The sequence below is a fragment of the Barbatula barbatula genome, assembly GCF_947034865.1.
Source record: "Barbatula barbatula genome assembly, chromosome: 3".
Lineage (NCBI taxonomy): Eukaryota > Metazoa > Chordata > Actinopteri > Cypriniformes > Nemacheilidae > Barbatula > Barbatula barbatula.
The window spans coordinates 14,222,304-14,249,338 of record NC_136764.1 but is presented as its reverse complement, the minus strand read 5'-3'; the positions used below and the strand labels follow the sequence as shown (position 1 = coordinate 14,249,338).

The window sequence follows — 27,035 nt, the reverse complement described above, 5'->3', positions numbered from 1 at the left end:
TGTTCCAATGAAAAATGGTTGTCTGGCCTGAGAATGATGTTTCCCAACAGACAATTTGAATTGTTTAAGGATTATGTTGTGGCAGGTCATGTAGATTTTCTTGCCAATTGTAAACAGTTTATTTACAGTAGTGTAAAATATTGCAAGGAAACAATGCTTAAAATATTATTAAAAAGTATAATTTCAATTGGATGTATTGATAAAATACAGAAGATTGGCATACAAAATACAAACAGAAGAGAAATGAAAGCTCCACTATCCAATTCACCAAGTCTGTCAATCACTGTTCACTTTGGAACTTTGCCAATTTGCTCACACAGTATCGAGAGGTATTGAGTGAGTTTGACCATGAAAATGATAAGGGTTCCTCCAGATAATATACACGAGGGCCAGAAGAGAGAGTGCAAAACTGAACTGCTATACAAGGTGTTCAGAAGAATGCTGGTCTGATGCTCGCTGGAGTCATGATAGCATGTTACCTGCTGGTGCATCTTGAAATGCTCGGAAATATTCTGGATCAGAGAGTGCAGGGCCGTGTGGTCTTTCTGGCATTTTGGCACATAGAAACACTGCAGAAAATCCAAATAAAATCGATCTTAAACTGTGCAAACCTTGAGTTAGCGTTCACACTTTTTTAATTCTCTTGTCTACGGGTGGAGCTGTTTCACAAGCTATAGTGCTATAGAAACCTGAATGAATAAGAGCTTCACCTCAGAACTGATGTGCAACATCTCCTCATTGTGAGAGAGCAGTCCTACACGGCTGGTGGTATTCAGGCTGACATAGACCTGTAGACAGGGGTACTTTGAGCTTCTCCAGCAGTCCGAACCACAGCTATACGAACAGTTTATATCCCTTGTTAGAGAAGAGTTCAACACAGTGCAGGTGGTCTCCTCTGCCAGTACACTGCGATAAAGAAGGAAAATCAAATGAAGAATATTGACGATGGTTTCATCTTTAGAACATAAACAAACGTTACTGTGCATGCACACTTGTTTGTGAACGTGTCTAATAATAGAACTATTCTATTTTATTTTATTTATGTTAATATTAATAAGTATTATTACTTTACTGTATAAAAATTGTAATAAAGAAATTATTTATTGAATTTTGCTGTATGTTCATTTGATTAAATAAACAATTTGTTGAATGGTTCCTGCAGTTTAGACACATTTAAAGAAACCGTACAGTTCATAAAGCGGTTGAGCTTGGTACCGGAGTCTGAATTCAAAATTAAAGAGAGACAAGTTTAGCAAAGTAACGGTTCATCTCGGTATCTTTTGGTTGTGATCAGAAATAAACTACAGGCACTCTATTGTTTGTGAATGTGTACCAGAAATTAAATTCGGGTCACAAAAGTACGCATACGTTTGTTTATTTTGTTGATGAAAAACCATCTATATGGTCGCATTAAAAAAAAACGTATGGTACATTGACATCTAGTGGTTGAGCTTCTTCTGTTAAAAGAAACTGAGACTTGAGAAACCAACTGCGTTCCAATCTGTATAATATCCACCCTAATTACATTAGAAAGTAGAATTAGTATCTCCCAAATCGTAGTAGGCCTATGTTGAAAATAGTATTCCAAATATTCCTGAATGGTCTACAACTTCCGGTAGAATTTTTCAAGAAAATTAAGATTAAGTTATCTGTTGCCAAGATGTAGTTGCACATACCTTCATATTAATGATCAACAAACATAAACATTATTTACTGAGTACAGCATGTTGATGTCAAAGTCTGAATTAAAAATATACCAAAAAGAAATAGTTAACTGGAATTAATTTAAGAATCACTGAAGCCATTCATTAACCCACTAAAGGTGGATCATAAACCACGTGAAGCTTTTCAAGCTGTATTATATTATAATAATCACTGCAACACTGTGTAAAACACTTAGAATTTTCCTGTTTGATTTCATGGTGACTTTAAATGCGATCATATACAGGACCCATTCAACAAATTGTTTATTTAATAATACAAATTAATATTAACATAAATTAAATAAAATATAAATAAAAAATATGATTTATATTGATTTAAAGATATTATAGCCAAACACAAACCGGAAGTTAACTGGGGGTCAGGCGCGCGCGTGTCCATTGAAACGGTCTATACAAGAAGCGATTTTCAAAAACAATTTGTGTAAAAGCGCATGTGTAAATTGTATAATGTTTAGTAGGTTAAGATTGTACACCCACCAAGAGACTCCAACCCATTATTACTGAAGACATAACGCTAGCCCTACCTGTCTGTGTAAGCACGCACCATTGTGATACAGATCACAAAGTACATCATGACAGAGCTGAATACCATCCCCAGCCCTAACAGAATAGCTCTGTCCTCCCCTGCCTTCAGCGCTGTTTCTCTCCTTTTCTTGTCCTTAAGCTCATGTCCCCAGAAGCTCTTAGAAATTATTCTAGGATAAGGAGTGTAAAAAGAGATATGGGTTCAAACACATCAATTGTACAACTTTAACCTTATAGTATTGCTATTTAAAGAGATTCAGAAGATACTGATAATTGCATACAATGTATAATTCAGACACATGAATACAGACTAGACATGTAAAACAGGTTAAAGTGATGCACCTATTTTCCAGTGGAACTGTTGTTTTGGTCCCCTTTATAATAAACATACTTTCTGAAGTTGTCTGGGGTGATCTGGAAGACAGAATCTGAACAGAAAACATTTTATTTTACAGTGTTTGTGTTAGATTTATTACAACAAAAGGCACAGTAGTGGGTACATTTCGATAGAAAGACCTAAAAGCAAGAGCTTGAGAAATCTTGGCCCGATGCAACACCATAGCATTACACTGCCCTATCGATGCCGTCACATAATGGAGTGCAAATTTACAAAAGCTGCCATTTCCTCCAACTCATCTGAGCTCATAAACCTTCCATTAACTGACATGATATAGACATTTGGTCCAGCCGATCCCGATTTTAAAGCACTGGTGAAGAAGCTGGTATTGATTTTTATAACACATTGGTTTTACTATGTAAAGACTATACATTCATATTTTCACTGACAATGCACTTACACTGATGGATAAATCCATGAAGAGAAATCTAACATGTAATATCGTGTCGTTGGGATGTTTGAACAGGCCTACTTTTCGCTATTTTCAGGTAAATATGTGTGTGCCAGATCCCCTACAATTTTGGCTTGAAACTAAATTAAACAGCAAGGAAAATTTGTATACCCAAGATATAATTCCTCTCATTTTATCTAAGCAAACAAATTATTTGGAATTAATACAGTTGATGTGGTTAGCAATCAAGAGTTAAGAGCATAATAAAAGACCAATAAAAGATATTCCTTCTGAAAAACACAAACACATGCAAATTACACCATTGCCGTGTGTGCAGATGGATACATTAGATTAGAATGCTCTCCAGTCTTCCCAATGACATTACTGAAAGCTGTGACAAAGTGTATCAGGGCATAGCAAGAATTACATTACAAGAATTACATGTGCAGATGTACTCACACACATCTGTGCTGTGTATGCAATGTCAAATGTTTCTTAAAGGGAAAGTTCTCCCAAAACTGAGGCTTTATAATTTACACCCCTCATGTCTTTTTACACTTATGGCTTTCTTTGCTATACAGCAGAATGAGGGTGAATTGATGCATAGCTCTTTTAGCATTGCAAAATAAAGAACTTAGTTAACATAAAAGATGCCATTGACTACCATAGTAGGAAAAATTACAATGGTAGTCAAAAGTGCTCCAGAACTATTTGCTTTCCATTTTTTTCAAAATATATATGTTTTGTCTGTTCAACAGAACAGAGAAACTTTTTTAAACAATTTTTCCTACTATGGTAGTCAATCTTGGCCAAGTTTGGTTACAAGCATACAAGATTTCTATCAAATTAACTCAATAAAATGTTATGGTTGATTGAAACAAATTTATTTGTTAAACGGGTTTCAAAATCAAAGCCCTTTTTTTTTGCAAAACTTTTTTTTATCCAGATTCCTTTGTTTTTGTCCTTGTCACCCCAAAACATGTATACTGTTATATCTAAATCTATATAACAAATCAAATGGGAATATACTTAAAAATATAATTGAATAAATAATACATATTTTTGGAATGAAGTGCTTCCATTTTTTCAATATATGAAAAGCACCAGTTCTTATTATTCAATACAGTAAATTGTTATACATTATTAACAATGTATTCTTCAAATATATATGAAACCATTTAATAAACAGAAAAATTGTTCTTGTGGAGCAGTGCATTTTGAGAAATCTTTGAGAACAAGGTACATATTACTGAAACATTCCCCCTTGACTAATTTGCATTTTTATTCTTATAGCCAACTCTTTTCAAAAGGAAGCCAAGCATTTAAGCACAAGCTTGCATGCTCTACCTAATCAATATCTTTGATCCAAACTTTCCATTTATATCCCTTGCAAGGCCAAGGTCTCTACATACCTGTATTGACAAAGTCAAGGTATTGTATCAAGAAAGCATGTTGCGTCAATAACCAGCAGCCTTTCCCGCACCTCCTGAGACTTGGAAGGGTTTTTAAAATACCCAATAATGCTGCTGGCAGATTTGTGCCTTCGTGGGCCATGTGCCAGCATGTGAAACTGCAAAGGGCAGCAACTTCCTGCCAAATGATGTGCGGAATGAGTCCCTCCTAGCCGGCCTGACACCCTGACCTCGCCCCAGTCCTGTACAGAGGGGAAGATGAACCGAAATAACCGAGGTCCACTTTCCTTCAAACTTCTGTCTTTGAGCCTGCGATGGCTGCTGCAATATAATGCATCAAACATGCATGACATTGATGATAAAGATGTGAGAGATAATAGGTGAAGATGACAGCCACTAACAGCAAGCATTTCAGTAAAGGATCGTTCCGTGTCGAATTTGGCTCTGTTTTTGTCTCAGAGAGACTTTGCTGACTAAAATTTCCCACATATCTGAGAGATGACAGATATATTATTCTGTTACAAGGGCAAACTGATGAAAAGAAGTCAGAACTGCTGTAAGTGCAAGAAGCCAGTCTGTTATCTTGCTGCAGTTTGTCCATCTGAATGCACACAGAGACGATAATTGGAATGTTTGAAAGTCTCCTTTAAATTCTGACAATCTTTGAAATCCATTTAACACTGTTCACACATTGCCGAAAGAACAGACTGAAATCTTTCTCTTTTTTCCACAAAGAGCCAATTTCTTAAAATGATACGATCTTCAGCTTCATCTCCATACTATAGGCTGACTTGTTCTTGTAAGGGGGGAAAGTGCTATATCCACATTATTTTCACTAAATTACATTTTTACATGAAATATTTTCTAATCTTTTATTTGACAATCCGACCAGCATGCCACACTGTTTTTGTCAGTGTTGAGCAGGTTCATAATGGTGAACATTTACACCTGTTGCTGGCAATTGTTTCAGCTTCCTCACATGTCTGTTCAACCCTCTGAGAAATTTGACTGCCCTTTTCCAAGAATGTTCCAGGTGGTATTTTCTGCCTTGTTATTATAGCAGGTCAAGTGTTCAGAAGGTTTGAAAGGTCTTTAAAAAGACATGTCTCATCCTAACATGCGACATATTTCAAGGCAATTGGTTTCGGTAGGCAACGTCCAGTGAACCATGAATCACATCCACACATTACACACCTACTACATGAACTTAGGAGACAGTTACAAATAAATTGTCTGCCATCATTTATTCACCCTTACGACTGTACGTAGATTATATGACAGTAAATCTTTCTGTGAAAGACAAAAGAAAATATTCTGAGAAATGGCTCTGTGGTTTTGTGTCCATACAATGAAAGTCAATGCGGGCCAATTTAGTTATACCAACATTCTTAAAAATATCTTCTTAAAAATATCTTCTTTTGTGTTCTGCAGAAGTCATACACTGTAAAAAATATCTGTAAATTAACAGTTAAATTACTGTATATTAGAACATGTTTGAAATGGCATGAGGGTGGGTAAATAATGAAAAATATTTTACTTTGGGATGAACGTCTAGGCTTAAAAGGTTAAATGTCATTGTGCCACCGGGTGTCTCTGTTGGAGTTCATACCCGTGATTTCAGGTATCATCATTTGGATGGAAATTTCACAATTTTCTGGAAGGTTCTCCATGTCTATAAACATAATAATTTGAGATTAAGAAATAAAATCAAGAAGCAAAGTTAAAGAAACAGTTTACCAATATATTAAAAATCGCATCATTTACTCACACTTATAATCTTTCAAACCTGTGCTGTTGTATTTTTTCTCCCATAAAACGCACACAAAAAAATATGTAAGAATAAAACAGGGGTTTATTTAATGTAAATCTGTTTTGCAACAATGCAAAAGTTGAATATTCTTAAATGCATGCATTTAAAATGAAATCTTGCACATTCGTCTTTTTTATATCAATAGAGCCATGGTTACAATTACCTACTTCTAGAGAATAATTACTTTTATAGGTTTACATAGACCATTTGTGTGGCCATTTTATTAAATAATTTGTGTTTGCTCCAAAACTCAAATAGCAGGGTTAAGAAAAACATGACAGAGAAAAATATAGTTTTTGAAAATCCCATTACATGTAACCTGCTAAATTAGTTAAATAAATCTGAGCGCTGATTAATGCCATTTGTTTTTGTTGTTGTCATACTGTGTATGGCCTCCTAGTGGCAGCAATTACAGATTTTTTTTAATCTAGACATGCTGGGTATGTAATTTAGATGTAGGCTACAGTATATTTCTGGTATGCTGAGAGTTATAAATGTTCTGCTGTCTATGCTTGTCATCTCGTTCTGTTCATTACTCATTTATCATATTTCAGGTTAATGGTGCGTAGTTTCCCCACACCGTAATCTAGGGAACACACACATCTCTGGAAACCATCCATCTGGTATTGGGATGCTAGACATCTCTGCTAAGACTGATGACCTTCTCATAGTCAAAGCCCAAGTCACATTTAGATGAGTCGAGCGGTTTCACAGCTTGTAATTTTACAGAATTTTCCTGTTATTTTCTTAGAGATTAAAAATGTACTCTTTCTGTTACTGATTTTTTAACGGTGTGGGGTTTATGGACAGGTCCATAATGGGTCTGACAAAGACGTGCCTGGACTTTAACACAGCAGATGATCAGCTTTCAGTGTTGTTTCATTTTGGGGTTTTTTCATAATTCTGTTGTGAATTAAATTCATTATAAAATGATATGCCTGTCAGAAACATTTATCAAAAAGACTCATTCTGCTGTCTCTTGGTGGGCCAAAACAATTCCAACAGAAATGTGAAGGTCGTACAAATTATGAATAATAGTGCAAGACAAATTCCACACGAGTCTGTGTAATTAAACAGCCAATATGCATTTTGATATCAGGCCAATGACTGAAACTGCTATCTGGCTGTAATTCGACTAAAACTAATCCAAAACCCCAGCCAGTGATGTGTAATGTTTTGCTCTATGGATTTCATAACATGCTAAATTTGGTGTTGAATAAATAATTGTGACTGGCTCGCAGTGTTCAAGTTTTTACTTTCTCTTTCCCCGCTGTATGTCCAGCATTAATTTGATTGCCTCATTTAGAGCCAGTGCTGTTGCCAAAGCACATTTAAGGAAGCACATTTATTGGTCTGTTTGTATCGCAGAGACAAGGCAATGGTTGAAACTGAAGCATTCAAAAAGTCTGACATTACTGCTAATTTCCTATATTTGTGTTTTCATATACATTTGTATATTAAGAGGCAATCGCCAGGGAAATCAAACCATTTGCACATTAAGCCTTTTCGAAAAGTATTTGTATTTAGTGAAAAATGGATGCACACAAATCGGCATTGATTAAAAAGTATCAGTTGGCAAATAAAAGAGTATCCTTGCGTTCTTCTCATAAGCTATAGCCTAACTGACCTTTACATTACATTCCCCCTGTTACTGAGACAGAAGAAAAGATCAGTCTCACTGCATGCACACTATTATCTCTTCATAAAATCTACTAATCCACTCAAGGCTTGACATTCACGTTGACATTTATCATTTAAGATGCAGCTCTTTCTTTCCAATGTCACAATAATGCCCAAAGATGTCCAATATTACATTTTGAAACTGAACCAATCTAGTGCCCAAGTTACTTAAGTTTAGTTGTTCCAACTGCCACCGACTGGCTCTTCCTCAATAGTTAAATTAATTTATAAAGTTAAAAACAGTTTAACTGTTCATTCAATTTCTAATTTCCTTAAAGTTTTATTTTTTGTTCAAATATTTTACTTGCCAGGAATAAACCACTTTAATAGTTACAACTGATCAGTAAAGAGCTGATCGGCAACAGACTGCAAATCATACCACAAATAAATCACAACAACAGATACAAAATTATGTGTTGTCAGGCAATAATTAATTAGACAGCATGTGTGCATGGTGGGTTAAATTGAATAAAAAAATGGGTTTCAGCAATGATGAAGATGTTACAGTATTGTGTCATCATCCCCTCGAGAAAAGTTTTCAGACATCACATTGAACATCGTAAAGAAAGCTTTCTTTACTTTATTATTATTAAGCGTCTTTATTGTTTTAAGTTTAGAAGCGATGTAATTCAAACGAAGAGAAGTCACTACAAAAACAATGTTCACACATTTCGTGAATATTTAAGTACTCAAGAGGCTGAACTGCGACGCTTTTGTAATACTTACGGTAGGTTGAAAAAACTGTGTATTTCACAGACCAATGGTCTGTTATTGAATGACTGAGCAGAGAATATTGTGGGTGTGGTAGAATTGCAGGCAGTGACCAGCCAGACAAAAAACATCTCTACGGTGAGGAATAGGGTTAGAGAATGAACACATCTTTTTATTATTTTTAAAAAGTAATCGCCGTTTTGTATACCGGCCAATATGAGAAAAGTAAATATCATACAGATATTTGATTTCTATTTAGTATTTCGATGCATCTATAATGACAACAAAGCGCCACCCCAGAATTACTTTCTCGTATTCAGTTTACTTAAATTTAATTTAGCTTCATAACAGGTTTTAAATCTAAAATAATTATGGCTCATTCACTCCAAGCGAGGGGATCAAAATTAGTCTCGGATGCCTCATTTTCGCCTGGAAAGTCTCCGCCCTACTGCTAGTCTGAGGCCGTCGGCTTCCTCTGAGGCACTTGGCTGTCCATAAACTGCTAAATGTTTCTTCTAATTTTCCACATTTTGGGCAGATAGCAGGAAAATATACATTATTCAAGGCCAGAGGGATACTTGTGGATTGGAAAAACCGAGCAACACCCTTCAGTCGGACTTACATCGACGCTGTGGCACGTTTGTTCAGTACATTAGCTCCAGAAGCTAACGTTAGCGGTTGATCAGTGGAGGCAGCGGTGCTCCGGCGGCCCTAGTAAGACTAGCCTCTTATTCGCCCCCGACGCATATCGCGACACCGTTATAATCGTTACGGCCATATTGTCCATTTGAGCTTTTATATTTACGTTGTGCGTTTACATCCATTTTAAGCGGTTCCTTTCGCAGACTCAAAGCTGCGGTGCGTGTTGCCGCGCGGTGGCAGTGGGGGATGGGCGTTTGGCTTCCTCGAGTTGTGCACGCGCGGTGGACGTTGACAACAACTAGCTTTTCTTTAACGGACTAGTTAGCTGCCGTTGCTATGGACGCGCACACGCGCTAAACGTACAATGTTTTTTTTTGTGATTTTCGTCGAGTCGGTTGCTTTCGCCGACATTTGTGCACGATGTGTATTAGCCGTGTGCTAATAGCCAAATGAAATGTAATTGAGCTTCCGGCAAAGAGTTAGCACTTGTTGCTATTAATAAATTACCATATTGCAATTTCTAAAAGTTAACAAATTAGTTACATGGCGTGTTATATCTCTGCCCACATCTACGGGTGACCTGTGCAAAGACGGGCGTCTTGTGAGATTGTTTTATATATTTTTTTATGAGAACTTTTATTAGTTATCACAGAATTTCTTATCCCGTCTCTATGGTGTCATAAATAGGCTTCAAGCGCAAAACGCCACCGGATCGTTGTAGTTTATATTTATTGTAATAAAAATACAGTGGGTACGTGAAGAGAACAAAAATATTTTTTTACCCAAATTAGCAGTCTGAAAATAAGTAAAAGAATGACGTTGCTCGCCATATGGTGGCGCTAAATTTTCTGTAACTACGGAGCCCAGCTAGGGCATTAGCAAGGTATAGCAGGGTATTCAATTGCGTTTTTATAACCCTATGAAAGGAATATTTCATTAAGAAATGGGAATGATGACTGAATGATCATTTTGGACAAACTGTTCCTTCATGTGACAGCCATTTTGTAGTGTGGTCGAAAGTCATTGTGTACATTATCGAGTGCACTCATACAATGCCACGGTCCACTGCAACAATGAGGGGGAAACCAATTTACACTTACAGCTAGTGTCTACCTTTCCACTGTGGATGTCATGACGAATTTCTGCATCCGTGCAGATGGTGGCACCTGCAGCTGTACATGGTGTTCAAATGCTTGTTTCATTCACTCTTTCAAGTGGACTATTTTAGTGAAAGTGTAGGGAATTATCAAAAGTAATTTTGGCCACAATCTGTGTCTTTGAGTTCCTATTTCGAAGACCTTCTCGTACATGGCTCCCACTGGCAAATCCAAAACTTTCAGCAGTTTTGTCAAGTTTTAAGATTGTTTTAATAAAAACTTACAATTCTTTAACTCCTGGCCTCAAAACAGTGACAATGGGCAGACACTATCACATTTTATATGCACAATGCCATTTGGTAGGATCTTTATTCTGAACAAAGGGCAGAGCCTAATTCATCAAAATGATTAGCAACTAAAGAAAATTATCATATTCAAAACTGTTTCCTTGATTTGATTTTGAAGAAGCATGCAAACATTGGTAATGATTGTTAATTTGTGGCGCTATAGCAAAAATATAAACACAAATATATTTGTAAGGTCTTTTGTCCCAGTGTTGTATTGCTGCTTGCAGCTATATTTGTAAAGATTAGGATGTTAATCTGAGATAATTTGAAATGCATTGTAATAGATTTAGATATGTTTAGTGGAATTTATTTTGCCGCCATTAAATGGTATACATTGTTAGTTGGCCACCTTGCTCTTAGACATCAGAATTGGCATCAGCCTTTAAATTCCTGTATCCAATCATTCAAGCAGTTTCCCAGAGTTGGCCTGGAGCGATTTCAAAACTGTCTGTCCAGCAGTTTCTTAGTTGCAGTGTGATCAATTCTATCACATGAAGTGTTTCAGTAAAGTTGAATGGCAGGTTGGGACCCACTATCATTAATTCTTTTGTTTTATGGTGGCCACACCTTTGTCAGTTCAAAGTTTTGCCCGTTTCTCTTAATATCACTGAGAATAAGACATGCATTATAATTCTTTAATGTTATATGACAGTGGTGGAGACGTTTTTGAATCATGGTGGTTTAATGTTTGATTATCACTAACTTTTCTGTGAGTTTGGTTTCGGAGACGTTTTCTAAAAATTTAAGTTACATGAATGTGTCAAAGAAGATTTTAAAATTCATTGGTCAAAAATTGAGATAAATCATGATATGTGTAAATGTGCCGCAGATTATTCTCCAAAGGTCAGTTTTTCTTCAAAATGTCACATGCGTAGCTGATTTGCCATTCGTTTAAATCCAACTAGTTTCTATTGACAAAACACACATTTGCTATTGTTAACATATTTTGTGATGTATCTCTTATCACTAATACATAACATGTTTTTTGCTGACAGACTGATTTAACTGTGTTCCACATGGACGGCAAGAGTGTGAGCATCTAGTCAACACTTGGTCTCATGGTAAGTCACTGACTTTACTGCTTTAGTCTTGACAAACTTTTTCTGTTGACTGACATTAAGCAAAACGATAGCTATTTTTACATGGACACATTTTCCTGAATGTAGTGTTAACACATGTGCATGTTTATGTCACAAGATTAAAATTGGATTTGTTGGCATGTTCACACTTTAGAAAGATGGAGTTTCTCTCTCTTACAAGAAGCCTTACATCGCATATTTTACCTTACATCGCAATTGCACCAGCCATTCCTGTAGCTCAGTGGTAAGAGCATTGCGTTAACAACCAAGGTTGTGGGTTTGATCCCAGGGGATCGCAGATGCCTATGTAAAGCGTCTGCCAAATGTAAATGTAAAATATTTTTATTCATTAGGTAATATACACTGTTCTTTCAAATTATTAAATTATTAATTCTTATCACAAACTACGACTGTTTAGTTATGCTGTCTCACAATCAGTAGAGTATCGCCAATGTTACCGGTTAAAACTTGAAGTGGCAATGAGGTCTTAAAATGTATGAAAAGAGTCTTAAATCATTATTTAAGTATTACATTTAACTCCATGATTCATTTATATTCACAGATTATTAGAAATATAGTTCCAGCTCCACTGAATTCTCTTAAAGTCAGTGTAAAGTGACACTAAAATATGTGTTCTGAGTTTGTCACACAGAAAAATGTGTTCTTAACCACCCAGCCAAATATGAATGGAGAAAAATACATTCAAGTAAATAAAATAAGTTATCAAAATCTAATAGGCAGGACTCTCTGCTCTCAATAGCTGGGGGCGTGTCGGCTGTCGCAACTGAAACCACAGCCACTCACGGGAAAGCGGCTATTGTCATGACACTGTTTCTCAACTGTCAAAAACCGCTGGGGCGGTAACATGCTTGCTTGGACGCCCGTTTCGTCATCGAGTAACTGTTTTAGACCCGCACAGAAAATCCTGAACACAGTATTGGTGAAAAACAGTTAAACGGTTTAACTTCACAATTCAGTACTATATACTTCTGAGTCTTTGTAACGTGTTTCAGCAATATATTTCTAACGTTTATGATGTGTTTCGAAAAAAAATCTGATTTCTTTAACCTGCTTTAGAATTTCTTGCTCTTTTCGTTAAAGCATGCCAATGTTTATTTGATTGTAAATAAGGCAGTCGTTGCTCTTTAAGCACTGTTGAAACATTGTAAACAACAGGGATCTTGTCATAGAATGGGTTACTATTTTACGTGAAGGCTTATTAGGCTGTGAAGTAGTCTTAAAGGTCAAACAAGCAGCCATGCGAGTCCCTCTGGAGCATTTCATCTTGTTTTCACACATGTTATTCTTCCGATCAAAATCCCAGTCGCTACTGTGTGCCGCCTTTCAGAGAATTGTAATTCTTTCCAGCGGTGAGCAAATGGGTGGAAAATTACTGCAGGGCTTTAAGGGGCTTCCGTGAGAAAGTTCAGCTGGAGAGGTCAGATTCAGCTCCATAATTGGTCAAAAAAATGTATGTAGATACCAAGAGTAGTTTTTTGAATGAACGTCTCCATGGTAACAAGATTGGCACTTATTTAAACCATTTCAGCCTTCTTTAACAGAATGCTTCTGGCGTGTTATTATTTAAGACCAAGGTTACAAATTATCCAGGGATGCTCTTCATGCTGGCAGTGAAGAACACAAACACAAATGTGCTTTTGTTTCCCAGGCTCCACTCTCGCCCTGACCTCTTGGTTAAACCAGGATCCAAAATGAGCATAAGCAGTGATGAGGTCAATTTCCTGGTGTACAGATACCTGCAGGAGTCAGGTGTGTATTATTTAACAATCCTTCTCTTTTTTTTCTCTTTGAGATCATGTCGAAGCTCCCTACACATACTGTTCAAAAATTATTTTGACAAGTTATGGCGCTGGTGATGTCAATCTAATTAGCATATGTGTTACTTCGTCGTATTAATGTTGCACTTGATATCTGTTTTTCTTCTACTCTCGGATCTGTCACATTATACTGTATTTTACAACAGAATGCCACCAGCAGTCACTTTAACTGCTGCTAAAATCCAGATTTTTAAATTGGACGAAATCACAGTACAGGACAATCTACATTAAGGAGCAGCTATATGCTGTTTGAACTTTCACAACAATGTGTTGCTGTATTATGAACTGTTTTTAAATGCAAGTGACAATTAAACATACTGAACAGAGCTAACTATACGCGCGGACGAGAGGCCTAAGGCTTGCACATACATGGAGCTCATCGGAAGAAAGTTCATGCGAACACTGAAGAGGAGGATATGCATGCGGCACTGTATATCCACTAGTTTAGCGATCACAGATACAGTCATTATCACGGATGGATAAAAAATGACAAATTGTCATGCCAAATATTTAGCAGCATTTATTATACCTCGTCGGATTGCCCAAGTAAATGCATTGTATACTTTGTTTGAATTCTTAGGATTATATGTATCTTCCCAATAAGGCCATCCCAGAATGCACTACAAAAGGCAGAGTGGAATATTTAGCTGGTGCACGAGGAGAAAGGGTAACAAGAAATGTCTTCCTTTCCTTTGCAGGCTTCTCCCACTCAGCATTTACCTTTGGAATAGAGAGCCACATTAGCCAGTCTAACATCAACGGTGCTCTGGTGCCCCCTGCTGCCCTCATCTCTATCATCCAGAAGGGCCTGCAGTATGTGGAGGCTGAAGTCAGCATCAATGAGGTCAGCGCAAGGACTTGTACCAGATGTCAATAGACAGTCCTGTTTAAATCTGTTCTCCATTTCACACCATTTTTTAAATTGGCTGTAATTTTTCTCAAAAGCCAGTAAAGTCACGTCTTGAACCTGTTGTGTATTGTGATCTACAGGACGGTACCCTGTTTGACGGGCGGCCGATCGAGTCTCTGTCCTTGATTGACGCTGTGATGCCAGATGTGGTTCAGACGAGGCAGCAGGTTTATAAAGATAAGATGGCTCAGCAGCAGGCTGCCGCCTCCAGCGCCTCAGCGGCCACAGCTGCCAAGAATGGAGAGAACACGGCTAATGGAGAGGAGAACGGCGCGCACACGCTGTCCAGTAAGCTTACTCAGCATTAAACAATGTAGAAGTTAATGTGGTTTTGTTAAGTAGTTAGTAGTTTTGCCAGACTAGTTCTTCCTTCAGTAGGAAATCATTGACCTATAAAGGAAAATTGTCCTATTCATACTTCCCAGTGCTTACCAAAAGACTGTCTCTTTAAATTTTCATTTTGGGTGAAATATAAGGATAGCCCAGATATATCTTATCACAAAATGTACATTGGGCTTTGTGTGCATACAGTAGCAGGTGCATAAAACAAAATATACCTTGAGCTTGTGTGAATCAGTGTTTTCAATATTAAAACCAATCAAATGGAACACATTTTTACAGATCACCATTCAGACATGATGGAGGTGGACAGGGTGGTGGAGATCCCTGCCAGTAAAGCCATGGTGCTGCGAGGCCACGAATCTGAGGTCTTCATCTGTGCTTGGAACCCTGTCAGTGATCTCCTTGCCTCTGGGTCAGTATTAAGCCAAAGCCTTTCCACAGTTTTTGTTTGATGAAATCTGTGAATTTGCTGTGAACCATTCAGAATTATTGCTTTATACCTCTAGTGAAGTGTTATAGTGTTTATAGGATATAGGAAAGTACAGCAAAGTGTTTGAATAATTTTTTAATGGGTTGCATAGCCTTTGAAATGATTTATCCATATGTGTGTTTTGATGTTGCCATCAGTTCTGGAGACTCCACAGCTCGGATCTGGAACCTGAGCGAGAGCAGCGCCGGTGGATCCACTCAGCTGGTTCTGCGGCACTGTATCCGGGAAGGGGGTCAGGATGTGCCCAGTAACAAAGACGTCACCTCACTGGACTGGAATGTGAGTGCTGGCACCGATGGTTATGTCATTGTATTCTATAGTTAATTTTGCATTCATCAAATGTTCCAAGAAAAGAATGTGGGGCAGTACTTTGGGAAGCTCATTATTTGTTGGAATTAAATTGGATCTTGGCTGTTCAAGTAAGACCGTTAAGGAAGGCTGTATACTGTCAATTTTGGTTACATTTGCTGCTCACAAGAGCATCTTTAGAGTTAAAAGGTAAGCTTATAATGAATTAAATCTAAGATTGGTAACCTGATTCCCTGATAGCGTATAAAAAGAATGTATTTACTTAAAATCTACAGAATTTGGTTCAGACAGATTGAATTATTTATTTCTAGGTCTACTATAAAATTCTTTCGCTCTTTTGTTTTGGATAGAGTGAAGGTACACTTCTAGCCACAGGATCCTATGATGGCTTTGCCCGAATATGGACTAAAGATGGTAAGCTTTGGTATTTATATTAATAATATCAGTAAAATCATTTATTATTCAGTTGACCCAATCTGTGTCCTGTATATCACAGGTAATCTCGCCAGTACACTGGGGCAGCACAAGGGTCCTATATTTGCTTTAAAGTGGAACAAGAAAGGAAACTTCATACTCAGTGCTGGTGTTGACAAGGTAGAGTAGAATCTTATTCTTCAGCTTGCTGTTTTCCTGATCTATTGAGGAAAGATAATGGCCTAGTTTCACAAGATGGCGCCAGTGAGCTAGTGACGCCAGGGTCAGCAGACTCATTACCAGTCTTATAACACTATCAAGTTATTTTGGCTCAACAAAGTGCTCAGCTATGTAAAGAGGATTTGTCATATCGCTCATATATTACTTTCTTTTCTATCTAAAAACCCCCATATTTGCTGGCCGAAAATCCTTCTCCCACACAGTGTTATAGGACCAGAAATGAGTCTGCCGGCCCTGGTGACCCAAAAGCTCTCTGGCGCCATCTTGCAACTATTGAATAGGGTTAAACTTTGTTTTAATGGGAATATGAATCTTTCAGACCACCATCATTTGGGATGCACACACAGGAGAAGCCAAACAGCAATTTCCATTCCATTCAGGTAACAAGTCAACACAAGCAGTGTGTTCATGCGCAACTAGATCAGTTTAGCCAAAACAGACTTTGAAGTGCTCGCTTATCCACCATTTTGTTACGCTTTGTATTGTCTGTATACATTACCCACAATACATTACCCACAATTCATACTAAGAAAGACGATTTAAAAAACGGTTTCTGGTTGACACCTGCAGCTCCAGCTCTGGATGTGGACTGGCAAAGCAACAACACGTTTGCCTCCTGCAGCACAGACATGTGCATTCATGTGTGTAAACTGGGCCAAGACCGACCAGTCAAGACATTCCAGGGCCACACAGTAAGGCGGCTTTTTGTTATATTGTATAATATAAGCATAAGCAAAAAAATTTGTCAAATGTCTTTGCATTGCTAGTTATGACGACTGAATTTTTGGTTTTGTGACACCCCTATCTGTTCAGAGCATAATTATCTCACCTTTGTTGTTACCCTCAGAACGAAGTCAATGCAATCAAATGGGATCCAACAGGGAATCTCCTGGCATCCTGCTCTGATGACATGACGCTAAAGGTGAACAAGAAACAAACATCAAGCACTTAACTACATACTCTTTAGCTTTGGCAGATTAAATAAATAAGTTCTGATACGTTTGGATTGTCATTTGGAGATGTTAATTCAAACATTGTCTTTGTTTTGTATTGATTGTTTAGCTTTGGAGCATGAAACAGGACACTTGTGTTCATGACCTACAAGCCCACAGTAAGGAGATCTACACCATCAAATGGAGCCCTACTGGACCTGGAACCAACAACCCCAACGCCAACCCCATGCTGGCTAGGTACAGCATACATCCACTTTAAGAATATCATCACTGCATATATATATTGTTAAATATAGTTAAAGGCATTGTTTGGCCAAAAATGAAAATTCTGTCATCATTTACTCACCCTCAGTTTATTCCAAACCTGTGTATATTTCTTTCTTCTGCTGAACACAAAGGTATTTGATATTTGGAAAGATATTTGGAAGAATGTCAGTAACCAAACAGATCTCATCGCCCATTGATCCGATTTATTTTCCCAACTATGGCAGTAAATGGGGGATGAGATCAGTTTGATTACTGATTCTTCCAAATAGCTTCCTTTGTGTACAAATTAAATGAATAGCACTTTGGAAAACCTTAGATTCAGTAAACAATGACAGAATTTTCCATTTTGGTTGAACTATCCCTTTAAACAATAAAACAGTGCTTTCATTTCAGATACAGGCAAGTTGACTAGCAACTTCACTAACCATGCGTTACTATCTCGTGCTTAAAGTGCATCGTTCGACTCAACGGTGCGTCTGTGGGACGCAGAGCGTGGTGCCTGCATCCACACGCTGACCAAACACCAGGAGCCCGTCTACAGTGTGGCCTTCAGCCCAGACGGCCGACACCTGGCAAGTGGTTCCTTCGACAAGTGTGTCCACATCTGGAACACGCAGGTACAGTAAGCTCTGTAACAAATTCTCACAATGTCATTTAAATCCTCTTCAAATAACAAATATATTAATTGTAAATTGTATAATCTTACTAAATGACAATATAATCAAACACTTACTTTATTAGATGTGTCAAAGATGTGTTATTTTCAAATATAATGTAGTTTAATTCTATAGCATTAAGAAATGTGAAGAGATAAATAAATCACAGTAATGCTTATAATATTAAAGGTTTAGCATTGGTGTTTTTAACATGAGCCTCAATTTTACCCCACAGAACGGTGCTTTAGTCAACAGCTACAGAGGGACAGGGGGCATTTTTGAAGTATGCTGGAACTCCACTGGGGACAAAGTGGGTGCAAGCGCATCAGATGGCTCGGTGAGTTTAAGCCCAACACCGCAACATTGGCTTAAACAAATTACAGTTTGAAACTCTACCGGTTTGTCTGTCAAATGGCGGATTGAGGAAGGGTTTGTGTAATCTAATTTTGTAATGTAGGTTAAAAGCTTGCAATCACTTGCTATGAAATCAACAATAGGTTCAACTCAGTCATAACTTAACTGTAAAAAATTCTACTTTTCCCCATTTCAGGTTTGTGTTTTGGACCTAAGGAAATGATGCTGCCATTGGGAAGCCATGGACCGACTACGAATGTGTGCATAGCCAAATTTATCGATTGTCCTTGGCCTATTATCCACTGCTGTAGTCCTCGTTGGAGATCCCAGACCGCAGCTTGGACCAACAGCCTGTCAGCCCCATCATAACACACAGCCTCCCAGAGTGGACCCATGACACTTACTACACAAAATCAGTGTGATCGAGGACTGTTATATACAGACATGCTTAACCACACACACACAGCATCCTTAGTTCCCACGATCATCATTCCAGACGCCGGAGGGCTGAGGTCCACGCTGCCGTCGTGTGCATATTGTACACGTTTAGCGCTCCATGGATGGTTTTTATATTTCGATAGGTGTAATTTGCATGAGCTAAAGAGATGAGCTGTTCAACATGGCAAGTAAATGGTCTTATGACATTGACAATTCAGAGTATTGGCACTGTATGTTTGTTTAGTGGCTCTGAGACTTTTTGGAACTGTTCTTTAAAAGAAAAATGCTCAAGGATTTTTTTTGCCAAATTTTGAGAGATAATTTGATTATCTTTTTTTTTTAATACAGAGGAATAACAAAGGACAGAAAGCCTATTAAATTACGTAGATATATTTTCTAAAATGAATGCCCTGTGTTATTTTGTACAACCTATGCAACTTTATGGTAAGACAAAACTGAACGTTCAGTGCATGAATGGGTGAAACCTGTTCATTGGGTTATAAGTCTTTGGCCTCCATTGGTTAAGCCTGGACTTTGAAATGGTGATAGGCCCACCCTAAAATCGTAACGGCACATTTACCGTTACAGAAACGATAGCTAACTGTGGTTCCTTTTTTTTAGGTGGATTAGGGTTGGTATCCCATAATCCTCACACCATCCTCATGAGATGTGTAGAATGCTTAACATGGAAAGTTTTACTTGACTCTTATAATTTGACACGATCACAAATGTTTCTGCTCCTATGAGAAAGACCTTATAGAACACCCGACAGCTTTCTCTACTTAATTCTTCTTTCTTTATAGCTTCATCTGTCATTTTCTGCTTTTCTATAGTGGTCTACGCTCGAAATGATCATTAAGTCTGATCAGTACTGCAGTGAATTGGTGTACGTGTGACTGTAACAGCCTTGATTTTTATGGCTTCATGTGAGGTGAAAAACTAATGCAGCATAGAGTGACAGAATCATGGGACTGGTCAGTTTTCATCGGTCATGGCACGGAAGTGGACAACCGGTTTGAAAGTCCAAAGTCAGGTCATGGTGGTGCTGCTTCTGCTTGTGTATCTCTCTATTTTTGTGTTCCATTTTGTTTTTTTGAAAAATGACGTCATTACTGCTCAGTGAAGGTGAAGGTATGGATGTTAATGCACAGACTGACATGGAGAAACGTTTGTTTCCACAGGAAATTTCTTTTACATGCTTTTCTAAAAGGATGGATTTTAAAGTAAACTTTCAGTTAATGTTTTGGATTTATGTCAAGCCTGGTTTCTTCAGGGTACAATTAATTGGTTGGTCAAGTGTTCAGTTTAGCTTTCACGTGTCTTTATAAAATACCATTAGACGGTCATAGTGTTTTTCAATACACTTGTCACCTACACAGGCATACTCCTATCAAATACAATGAGCACTTAAAACATTTGTATCTTTTGGACTGAAATAAATTACTTGAGGGATATTAAACATTTACTTGAAAATGAGCCAGATTATCTAGAAATTGTAGAGGTCAAGGTGACTGGTTTCAACTAATGTAACTTTGTTTTTTGTTAAAAAGAAAATAAAGCCCAGAATGCTTGAAAATGCCCCTCTCTCCTAGTGGAACAAAAATGTTTAACGAGACAATGTTAAAACTTGTTTCAATACAACTAACGAGCAGCTCGTAGGCTATTTATCCTATTGTCTATGACAGTGGAATGGTATTTTATAATGTTTTAACTTGAACATGACTTTTTACAGTGTGCGTGTGCAAGCATTTGTTTCTTTTGGTTCGAATGCCCATCACTCTAAGGCCCTTTGACATGTTGTACTTTAAAATCTTTTGTAATTCTACATTGTTACGAGCTCTAAGCAACATGGCCATATCAAAACATCTTGGACCATTTAAGTACTTGTTCAGTGATTGTCTCTCTTAGGTAATCTTTAACTTGCTCCTCGGTTGGTTCTTCTCCTGTTTGGCTCACTCTATAGCCGAAATCACTTACTGAGATGTTGATTTGACTATTGTGATTTGAGTCAGATCGAATGAAAAGTTCAGAATAAAATATATTTTGATAATATTGTTGGCTTGCTGCTGGCATGTCTTCATTTTTCTAATGCAGAAACAATGCCCCATGTGGCATCAGGTGGGTGGCACACGTGGGTGGCACACCCTGAAACTATGTCTCACTGACTTTTTGGTACAACATACCAACCCACATCACAACCGAGCACTGTTAAAACATTAAAAGCATATTAGGATGGTGAGTAGGATGCTTCCAAAACGGCCAGTACAATTTTGTTTTATAACATTTTGAAAATGCTGTGTATAAATGCTACTTTTTACCTTTCCATATTCAAGGGAGAAAGAGCACATAAGCAGTCCAATTAGTCTTTCTAAATGAATTGTAATATGGTTGCCACAAACTTCATCTAAGTCAACTGTATGATTGTAACATTATAATGATTGTAAACAAAGTCAATTTTGATTTGTTGACATTTATTGTTATCTGTATTAGGACCATGTAACAAGATGGGACAATCTCAAAGCTGATGAAGCAAGATGTAATTTCATTGATTTCACCTTTCAAGAACCATACAACAGAACCTTTCGCAAATATTTTTTGTGAAATACTGTATTTAGAGTTTGGAAGAAGTTTAGGGTCATGGAGACCTGGTTTTAACCATTTCTTCATTTTATGGCTCCCTTTTTACTAATACCTAAACTGCTCTTTAAAACATAATTGCTGAACTTTTATTTCATAGTTCAAAGATTTGTTTTTTGACCAAAAAAGGCACACAAAAGCTTAAAAAAAATAGATTTTCTGATGAAGAGCATGTGTACTCAATGTTACACGCCATTTTATAGTCTTTTAATGAAATGTTTGTACTTTTTGGAGCTTTGGGTGTGCCGACTTCTGTAATCCTTCATTCGTTTATTTATCGAGCACCCATTTGAGGTTTGATGTGTGTGCTTGTGTCCTCTTATGACAACAGAGCCGTGAATGTATTTATTGTTGCTCTGCAATTTGTCAGTTATTTCATCTGTAATGTAAACAATGTTTTATAGTCTTCCTCTTATACCTCGGTCATTCCCTTCCTCTTTTTGTTCTCATTCCTCCTTCTTAATCCTCCTCTAAAACATCTTGAGGTTGTGTGTAAGGATAGATGATGGTGCTTGCTTCTGCTGACAATGATCCTGTAAAGTAAGCTGCATTTACGGAATGTATTCAGACCCCCTTCAATTTCACTCTTTGTTAGATTGGAGCCATTTGCTAAAAATAATAATAAGTTCATTTATTTCTCATTAATGTACACTCAGCACCCCATATTGACAGAAAAACACAGAATTGACATTTCTGGATTAATTAAAAAAAGAAAAAAAAATCACATGGTCCCAACAAGTATTCAGACCCTTTGCTTAGTATTTAGTAGGATCACCCTTTGATCTAATACAGCCACTCAGGGCTCTGTCTGGGGCCCTTCAAGACCAGTCACGGAGTTGTTGTGAAGTCACTCCTTCGTTATTTTAGCGGTGTGCTAAAGGTCTTATATAGACAGGCGTGTGTGGCTTTCCTAATCAAGTCCAATCAGTATAATCAAACACAGCTGGACTCAAATGAAGGTGTAGAACAATCTCAAGGATGATCAGACGAAATTAACAGCACCTGAGTTACATGAGTGTCACAGCAAAGGGTCTGAATACTTAGGACCATGTGATATTTCAGTCTTTCTTTTTTAATAAATCTGCAAAAAATGTCAACAATTCTTTGTTTTTTGTCAATATGGGGTGTGTACATTAATGCGAATTTGTTTTACTGAAATGATTTTAGCAAATGGCTGCAATAACAAAGAGCAAAACATTTAAGGGGTCTCCGTACCCACTGTATGTTTATGCTCTATTAGTACTTGTTACATAAAAATGTTTACGCCTATTGCTTATTGTATGTTGATTAATCTTTGGAATATGTATTACCTTTAAAGGAAAGGTTGGCAGCTCCATTCTATCATTTACGATCAGATGACGAACACAACATGTAATGTAAGGTTTTTCATAGATCATTTAGCTTTTACAGTACTGTCATGTGACAAACATAACTGAAGTTCTCTAAGAAACTACAAGCGTTGAGCATGCATAGCATGAAATATTATGCGAACTTATGCAAAGAGGAATGTCACGTACTTCAGCATATTTTGTATTAATGAATCAATTAAAAATAGAGCTGAAATGATTACGGCCAAGAATTTAAATCCAGAAAGGAGTTTCAACTTTTCAAGTGAGTTGAAACTCTTCACAACCCGCCAAAATAAAAGTCCGGTCACGATAATAAATGTCCAACAGAAATATATAAGTATTGTACTGTAAATCGTAGTTTTACCAAAAATACCAACGCAATTTAATTATTTTTTCCAGTTGATTATATTTCAAAAGAATGTTTACATCGTTATTTTTAGTATATCAATTCATTAGATGTGTTGTTTGATTAAAATTGAACTTACCTGTTAAAAACGAATCTAAATTAAACCTAATTTCATCTAGGTCCCTAACTATGATGCATCCTCTTGTATCACTCATATGCATTTTTAGGGAAGACTGCATAGATGTCTTAAAGCAAATATTGTGTGTAAGGTGCCCGTCTGTCCTCTTCCACTCTCATCCTGCAGAGGACATTGTTTCATCAATATGCCGTGTTGTGGAATTTTCTTATTCCTTAATCAAGGTGAGTTTTTAAACACTTTAGACAAATGCAACACACAGAGAGGATGAGTTACCTTGCAAGGTATTTTATATTTATTGACATTCAGTCTGCATCAAAAGACATATGCAGAGTGAAGGCCCCTTCCTGTTCATTTACAGGGGCTTTTATATGATCCCAGCATGACACCCCTTCTTCTCCCCTCCCTTGAGCAAGAACGTATCTTTGGTAACACAAATGTGTCGCCATCCCTTATCTTTACCAGAACCTCTTGGTCTTTGCTCAAGGGCAAAGGAGCTGAGTGGTCTGCCACGTAGCAAAACATTTCTCAGGAATTTAAGAACAACAAGATAGACAGTCTTGAATCAATTTTTACAGAGATTAGCATGAAGAAACCCACGTCATGAAAATTTCCATCACATTCCCATCTTTTATCATATATGATAACCAAACTCATGATGCCTCAACCTGTAAGATGAGCACTGCCCTTTCTCCTACAGATTTCATAGGCCATTGTCATCGTACTCCCTAAATTCCCCTTCTGTGAGATCGATGGTCTGCATCATGAACCCTTGTGCAATTGCAGCCATGCTCCCTAATAGTATTTTATTTAAACAATTTTGAAAACAGTAAATTAAAATATGGTAACATAATTATAAGAAATAATAATCCCACTAGAATGGGTAATGCCACCTGCATCAGCCACGCCCCTCAACCTTGGCTATTCCACCATTTCAACAGACTGTTAGTCATATCATCCGGCTCCCTTATAGCATTCTTCCTGTGCGTTATGATGTCTATTACATTATCAGCATAATCCAGAATGTAGAAACAACAACTGACCCTGAGCTTTTTACACACACTGCTTTTATCTGCGGTGATCACATCTAAAACTAACCTACCCTGCAATCCTAATTCCCTACTTCCAAACGGTTCAATTCTGTACTTTACTTACCACCTGGTTCTCTGCACTCTGTCTTTTCTTCGGCCTTGTTGGTGCTGTTTGCAACTGTCAACAGGGTTGTGACTTTGCAGGGTGACCCTTCAGCCTTTTCCGGTCCTCTAATCTCAGAGGACTGACTTTCCATGCCTGCTCGAGTCGCATACACCACCAACAACTGTCATTCACTCCAACCTCTTTCTTTTCTATCAGTGCCAATGCACATGCCTTATTGCCTTTGCATTGGTATATTGCCATTCTCTTGTCTACCTTCTAGCTCTGCTTCTCCTGCCTCTTTTTCTGCCTGCTCTGCGGCCTGAAAATTCCTTGGCTGAAATTATATCTGAACCTTCTGACCTGTGTCTTTCCTTCTGTCCTCGACCACATACACCAATACTGACCTGCTTAAACCTTGATCACCTTCATAAACCTTCGTCACTTTCCATATTTCCACTCTTATTTGGGAAGTTGCTCCCGTTCCCTCATAATTCAAATTTTCTGAGTTAGAGCTAGTCTAAAACTTTCTCTTTTGCCTTTTTATTTGGCCGTCCCAGGGGACATAATGGCCCACATTTTCAAATTTTGTTGCCTTATCCAGAACATCAACTGAGGTACACGTACCTCTACACAAATACATATTTGTTCCCCAGTACCTAGCAGAATTAGGGTAACACTGTCACTCCCCATACCATTTTATTAAACTTGGAATATAGTGTTGCACAGAAACAAAATTCTATAATCTCTAATTTCTCGGGGTTCGATGTGTCCCGACTCGAACTGTGGATTCCCTTTGCGATCACCAGCAGTGTCGCTCCTCCTGTCGCTTGCACAACCATTGCGAAGAGCCATTGTGGATGCCATTTTGATGGCCTACGGTTGGGGTTGCCACTCCTTAGACACCTTTTTGCAGTGGGAGGCATGTCTTTCCTACGACTTCCTCCTGAAATCTTTGACTACTTTGAAGTCTCCTGGCTGGAAGCTGTGTAATGATTTGTCAGCTCCGTTTGCTACTGCTCCTTTGACCTGCACAAACATTTTGAGAGCAAAAACACAAAAACACATTGCCTTGTAACATCCCCCCTTTTGACGCGTGGTCTAGGCCATGCGTCAAAATCGCAAAAGCAGGGAAAAAATGTTTTGGCAAACAGGTGAAGCACATTGTCTGTGTATTTACATGAGCACTCCTTCCAGAGTGCACGCTTATCCGGTTCTGCAAAATGTTTGCATCTCTGCAAGAGAAAGAGTTTTGTTAGTGATTTCTGGAGAAAATCTGTCTGTCTCTGATGTTGCTTGCTTTGCTGCAAGGTCAGCTCGTCGGCTTCCTGCAAAAATTGTTTCAGATACAAAAGTGTGTGTGGCATAGTCACACACAACAATGGCTGATGGTAGAAGAATGGCAGATAGCATATCAGCAACCTGTGTGTAAGAATCTTTTTACCATCAGCTTTCAAAAAGTTCCTGTGTTTCCAAAGTGTGCCAAAATCATGAGTTACACCAAATGCATATCTACTATCTGTGTGAATGTCTACATTTTATTCTTTGTTAATTCGCATGCGTGTGTGAGTGCAATGAGCTCTGCTGTCTGAGCAGAGAAATGGTCCCTAAAAATGATATCAATTGCTTCTTTGCTTTTGGACTTGCGATGTCTGTAATTGCAGACACGCTTTGCGGACAGCTGTCTGCCGAGGTCAGTAATTTCGTGACCCAAAAACGAACAAATTGTTTTGCCAGCTGGACTTTGGAGATATTCACTTTGTGTCCTTCGTGTGCCAAATGAGTGAGCAGTCGTACCGTGTTCTTCACATTGCGCTTTGGTGGGTGCACATAAAAGAATGTCATCCACATACTGAAGCAATGCCACCCCCTTCGGGAGATGGAATGGCTCCAGTGATTGTCGCAGTGCCTCGTTGTAAATGGTCGGTGATTCGCAGTACCCTTGGCATAGACGTGTGAATGTATATGGCCTGCCATCAAATAAAAAGGCGAACCAGTATTGTGAGTCTGGGTTTACCGGCACACTGAAAAACGCGTTTGACAAATCAATCACCGTATACCATTTCGTCTCAGGCGGAATTTGGCTGAGAATGGTATACGGGTTGGGTACGTTTGGTGCTCGTGGCTGTACTGCGGCATTAACTGCTTGCAAATCTTGTACGAACCGCCATTCAACGGGTGCTCCCTTTTCTCTGATCTTTTTAACTGGAAACAAAGGTGTGTGCACAGGTGAATTTGGGCATGGCACAACTATGCCTTTATTTTTTTAATCTTTTTAAACTCATTAAATATTGGCCTTATGCCATTGAGGGCTTCTGGTTTGAGGCTTCTGTTTTGAGGGGGAATTGCTGTTTGCGTGGATGAAAATTACCCTTGGGCGTTATCACAACAGGCTCACAGTTCCTAA

The 27,035-nt window shown here is 38.0% G+C and overlaps 2 protein-coding genes across 6 annotated transcripts; one reads left to right on the top strand and one right to left on the bottom strand.

Annotated features, from left to right (window-relative positions):
- Positions 1-287: 287 nt before the first annotated feature.
- On the bottom strand, positions 288-2,916 carry kcnmb2a (potassium large conductance calcium-activated channel, subfamily M, beta member 2a; the record flags this gene model as incomplete). The annotated part of the gene is made up of 5 exons (XM_079453692.1): positions 288-569; positions 711-906; positions 2,249-2,419; positions 2,641-2,663; positions 2,860-2,916. The coding sequence occupies 5 exons, from the start codon at positions 2,914-2,916 to the stop codon at positions 288-290; spliced, it is 729 nt and encodes a 242-aa protein (XP_079309818.1).
- Positions 2,917-8,712: 5,796 nt separating this feature from the next.
- On the top strand, positions 8,713-20,487 carry tbl1xr1b (TBL1X/Y related 1b). Of its 5 annotated transcripts, XM_079451545.1 has the most exons (17): positions 9,078-9,364; positions 11,146-11,257; positions 11,732-11,797; positions 13,485-13,585; positions 14,352-14,497; positions 14,644-14,851; positions 15,185-15,317; positions 15,533-15,674; positions 16,055-16,118; positions 16,201-16,298; positions 16,678-16,738; positions 16,929-17,050; positions 17,206-17,280; positions 17,421-17,548; positions 18,030-18,195; positions 18,470-18,571; positions 18,785-20,487. In XM_079451545.1, the coding sequence occupies exons 4-17, from the start codon at positions 13,528-13,530 to the stop codon at positions 18,809-18,811; spliced, it is 1,530 nt and encodes a 509-aa protein (XP_079307671.1). In that variant the 5' UTR covers positions 9,078-9,364; positions 11,146-11,257; positions 11,732-11,797; positions 13,485-13,527; the 3' UTR covers positions 18,812-20,487. The 5 variants fall into 5 exon arrangements, with proteins under 5 accessions (XP_079307673.1, XP_079307670.1, XP_079307671.1 ...); XM_079451547.1 differs by lacking the exons at positions 9,078-9,364; positions 11,146-11,257 and adding an exon at positions 8,713-8,788; XM_079451544.1 differs by lacking the exon at positions 11,146-11,257 and having other exon boundaries at positions 9,067-9,364.
- The last annotated feature ends 6,548 nt before the right edge of the window (positions 20,488-27,035 follow it).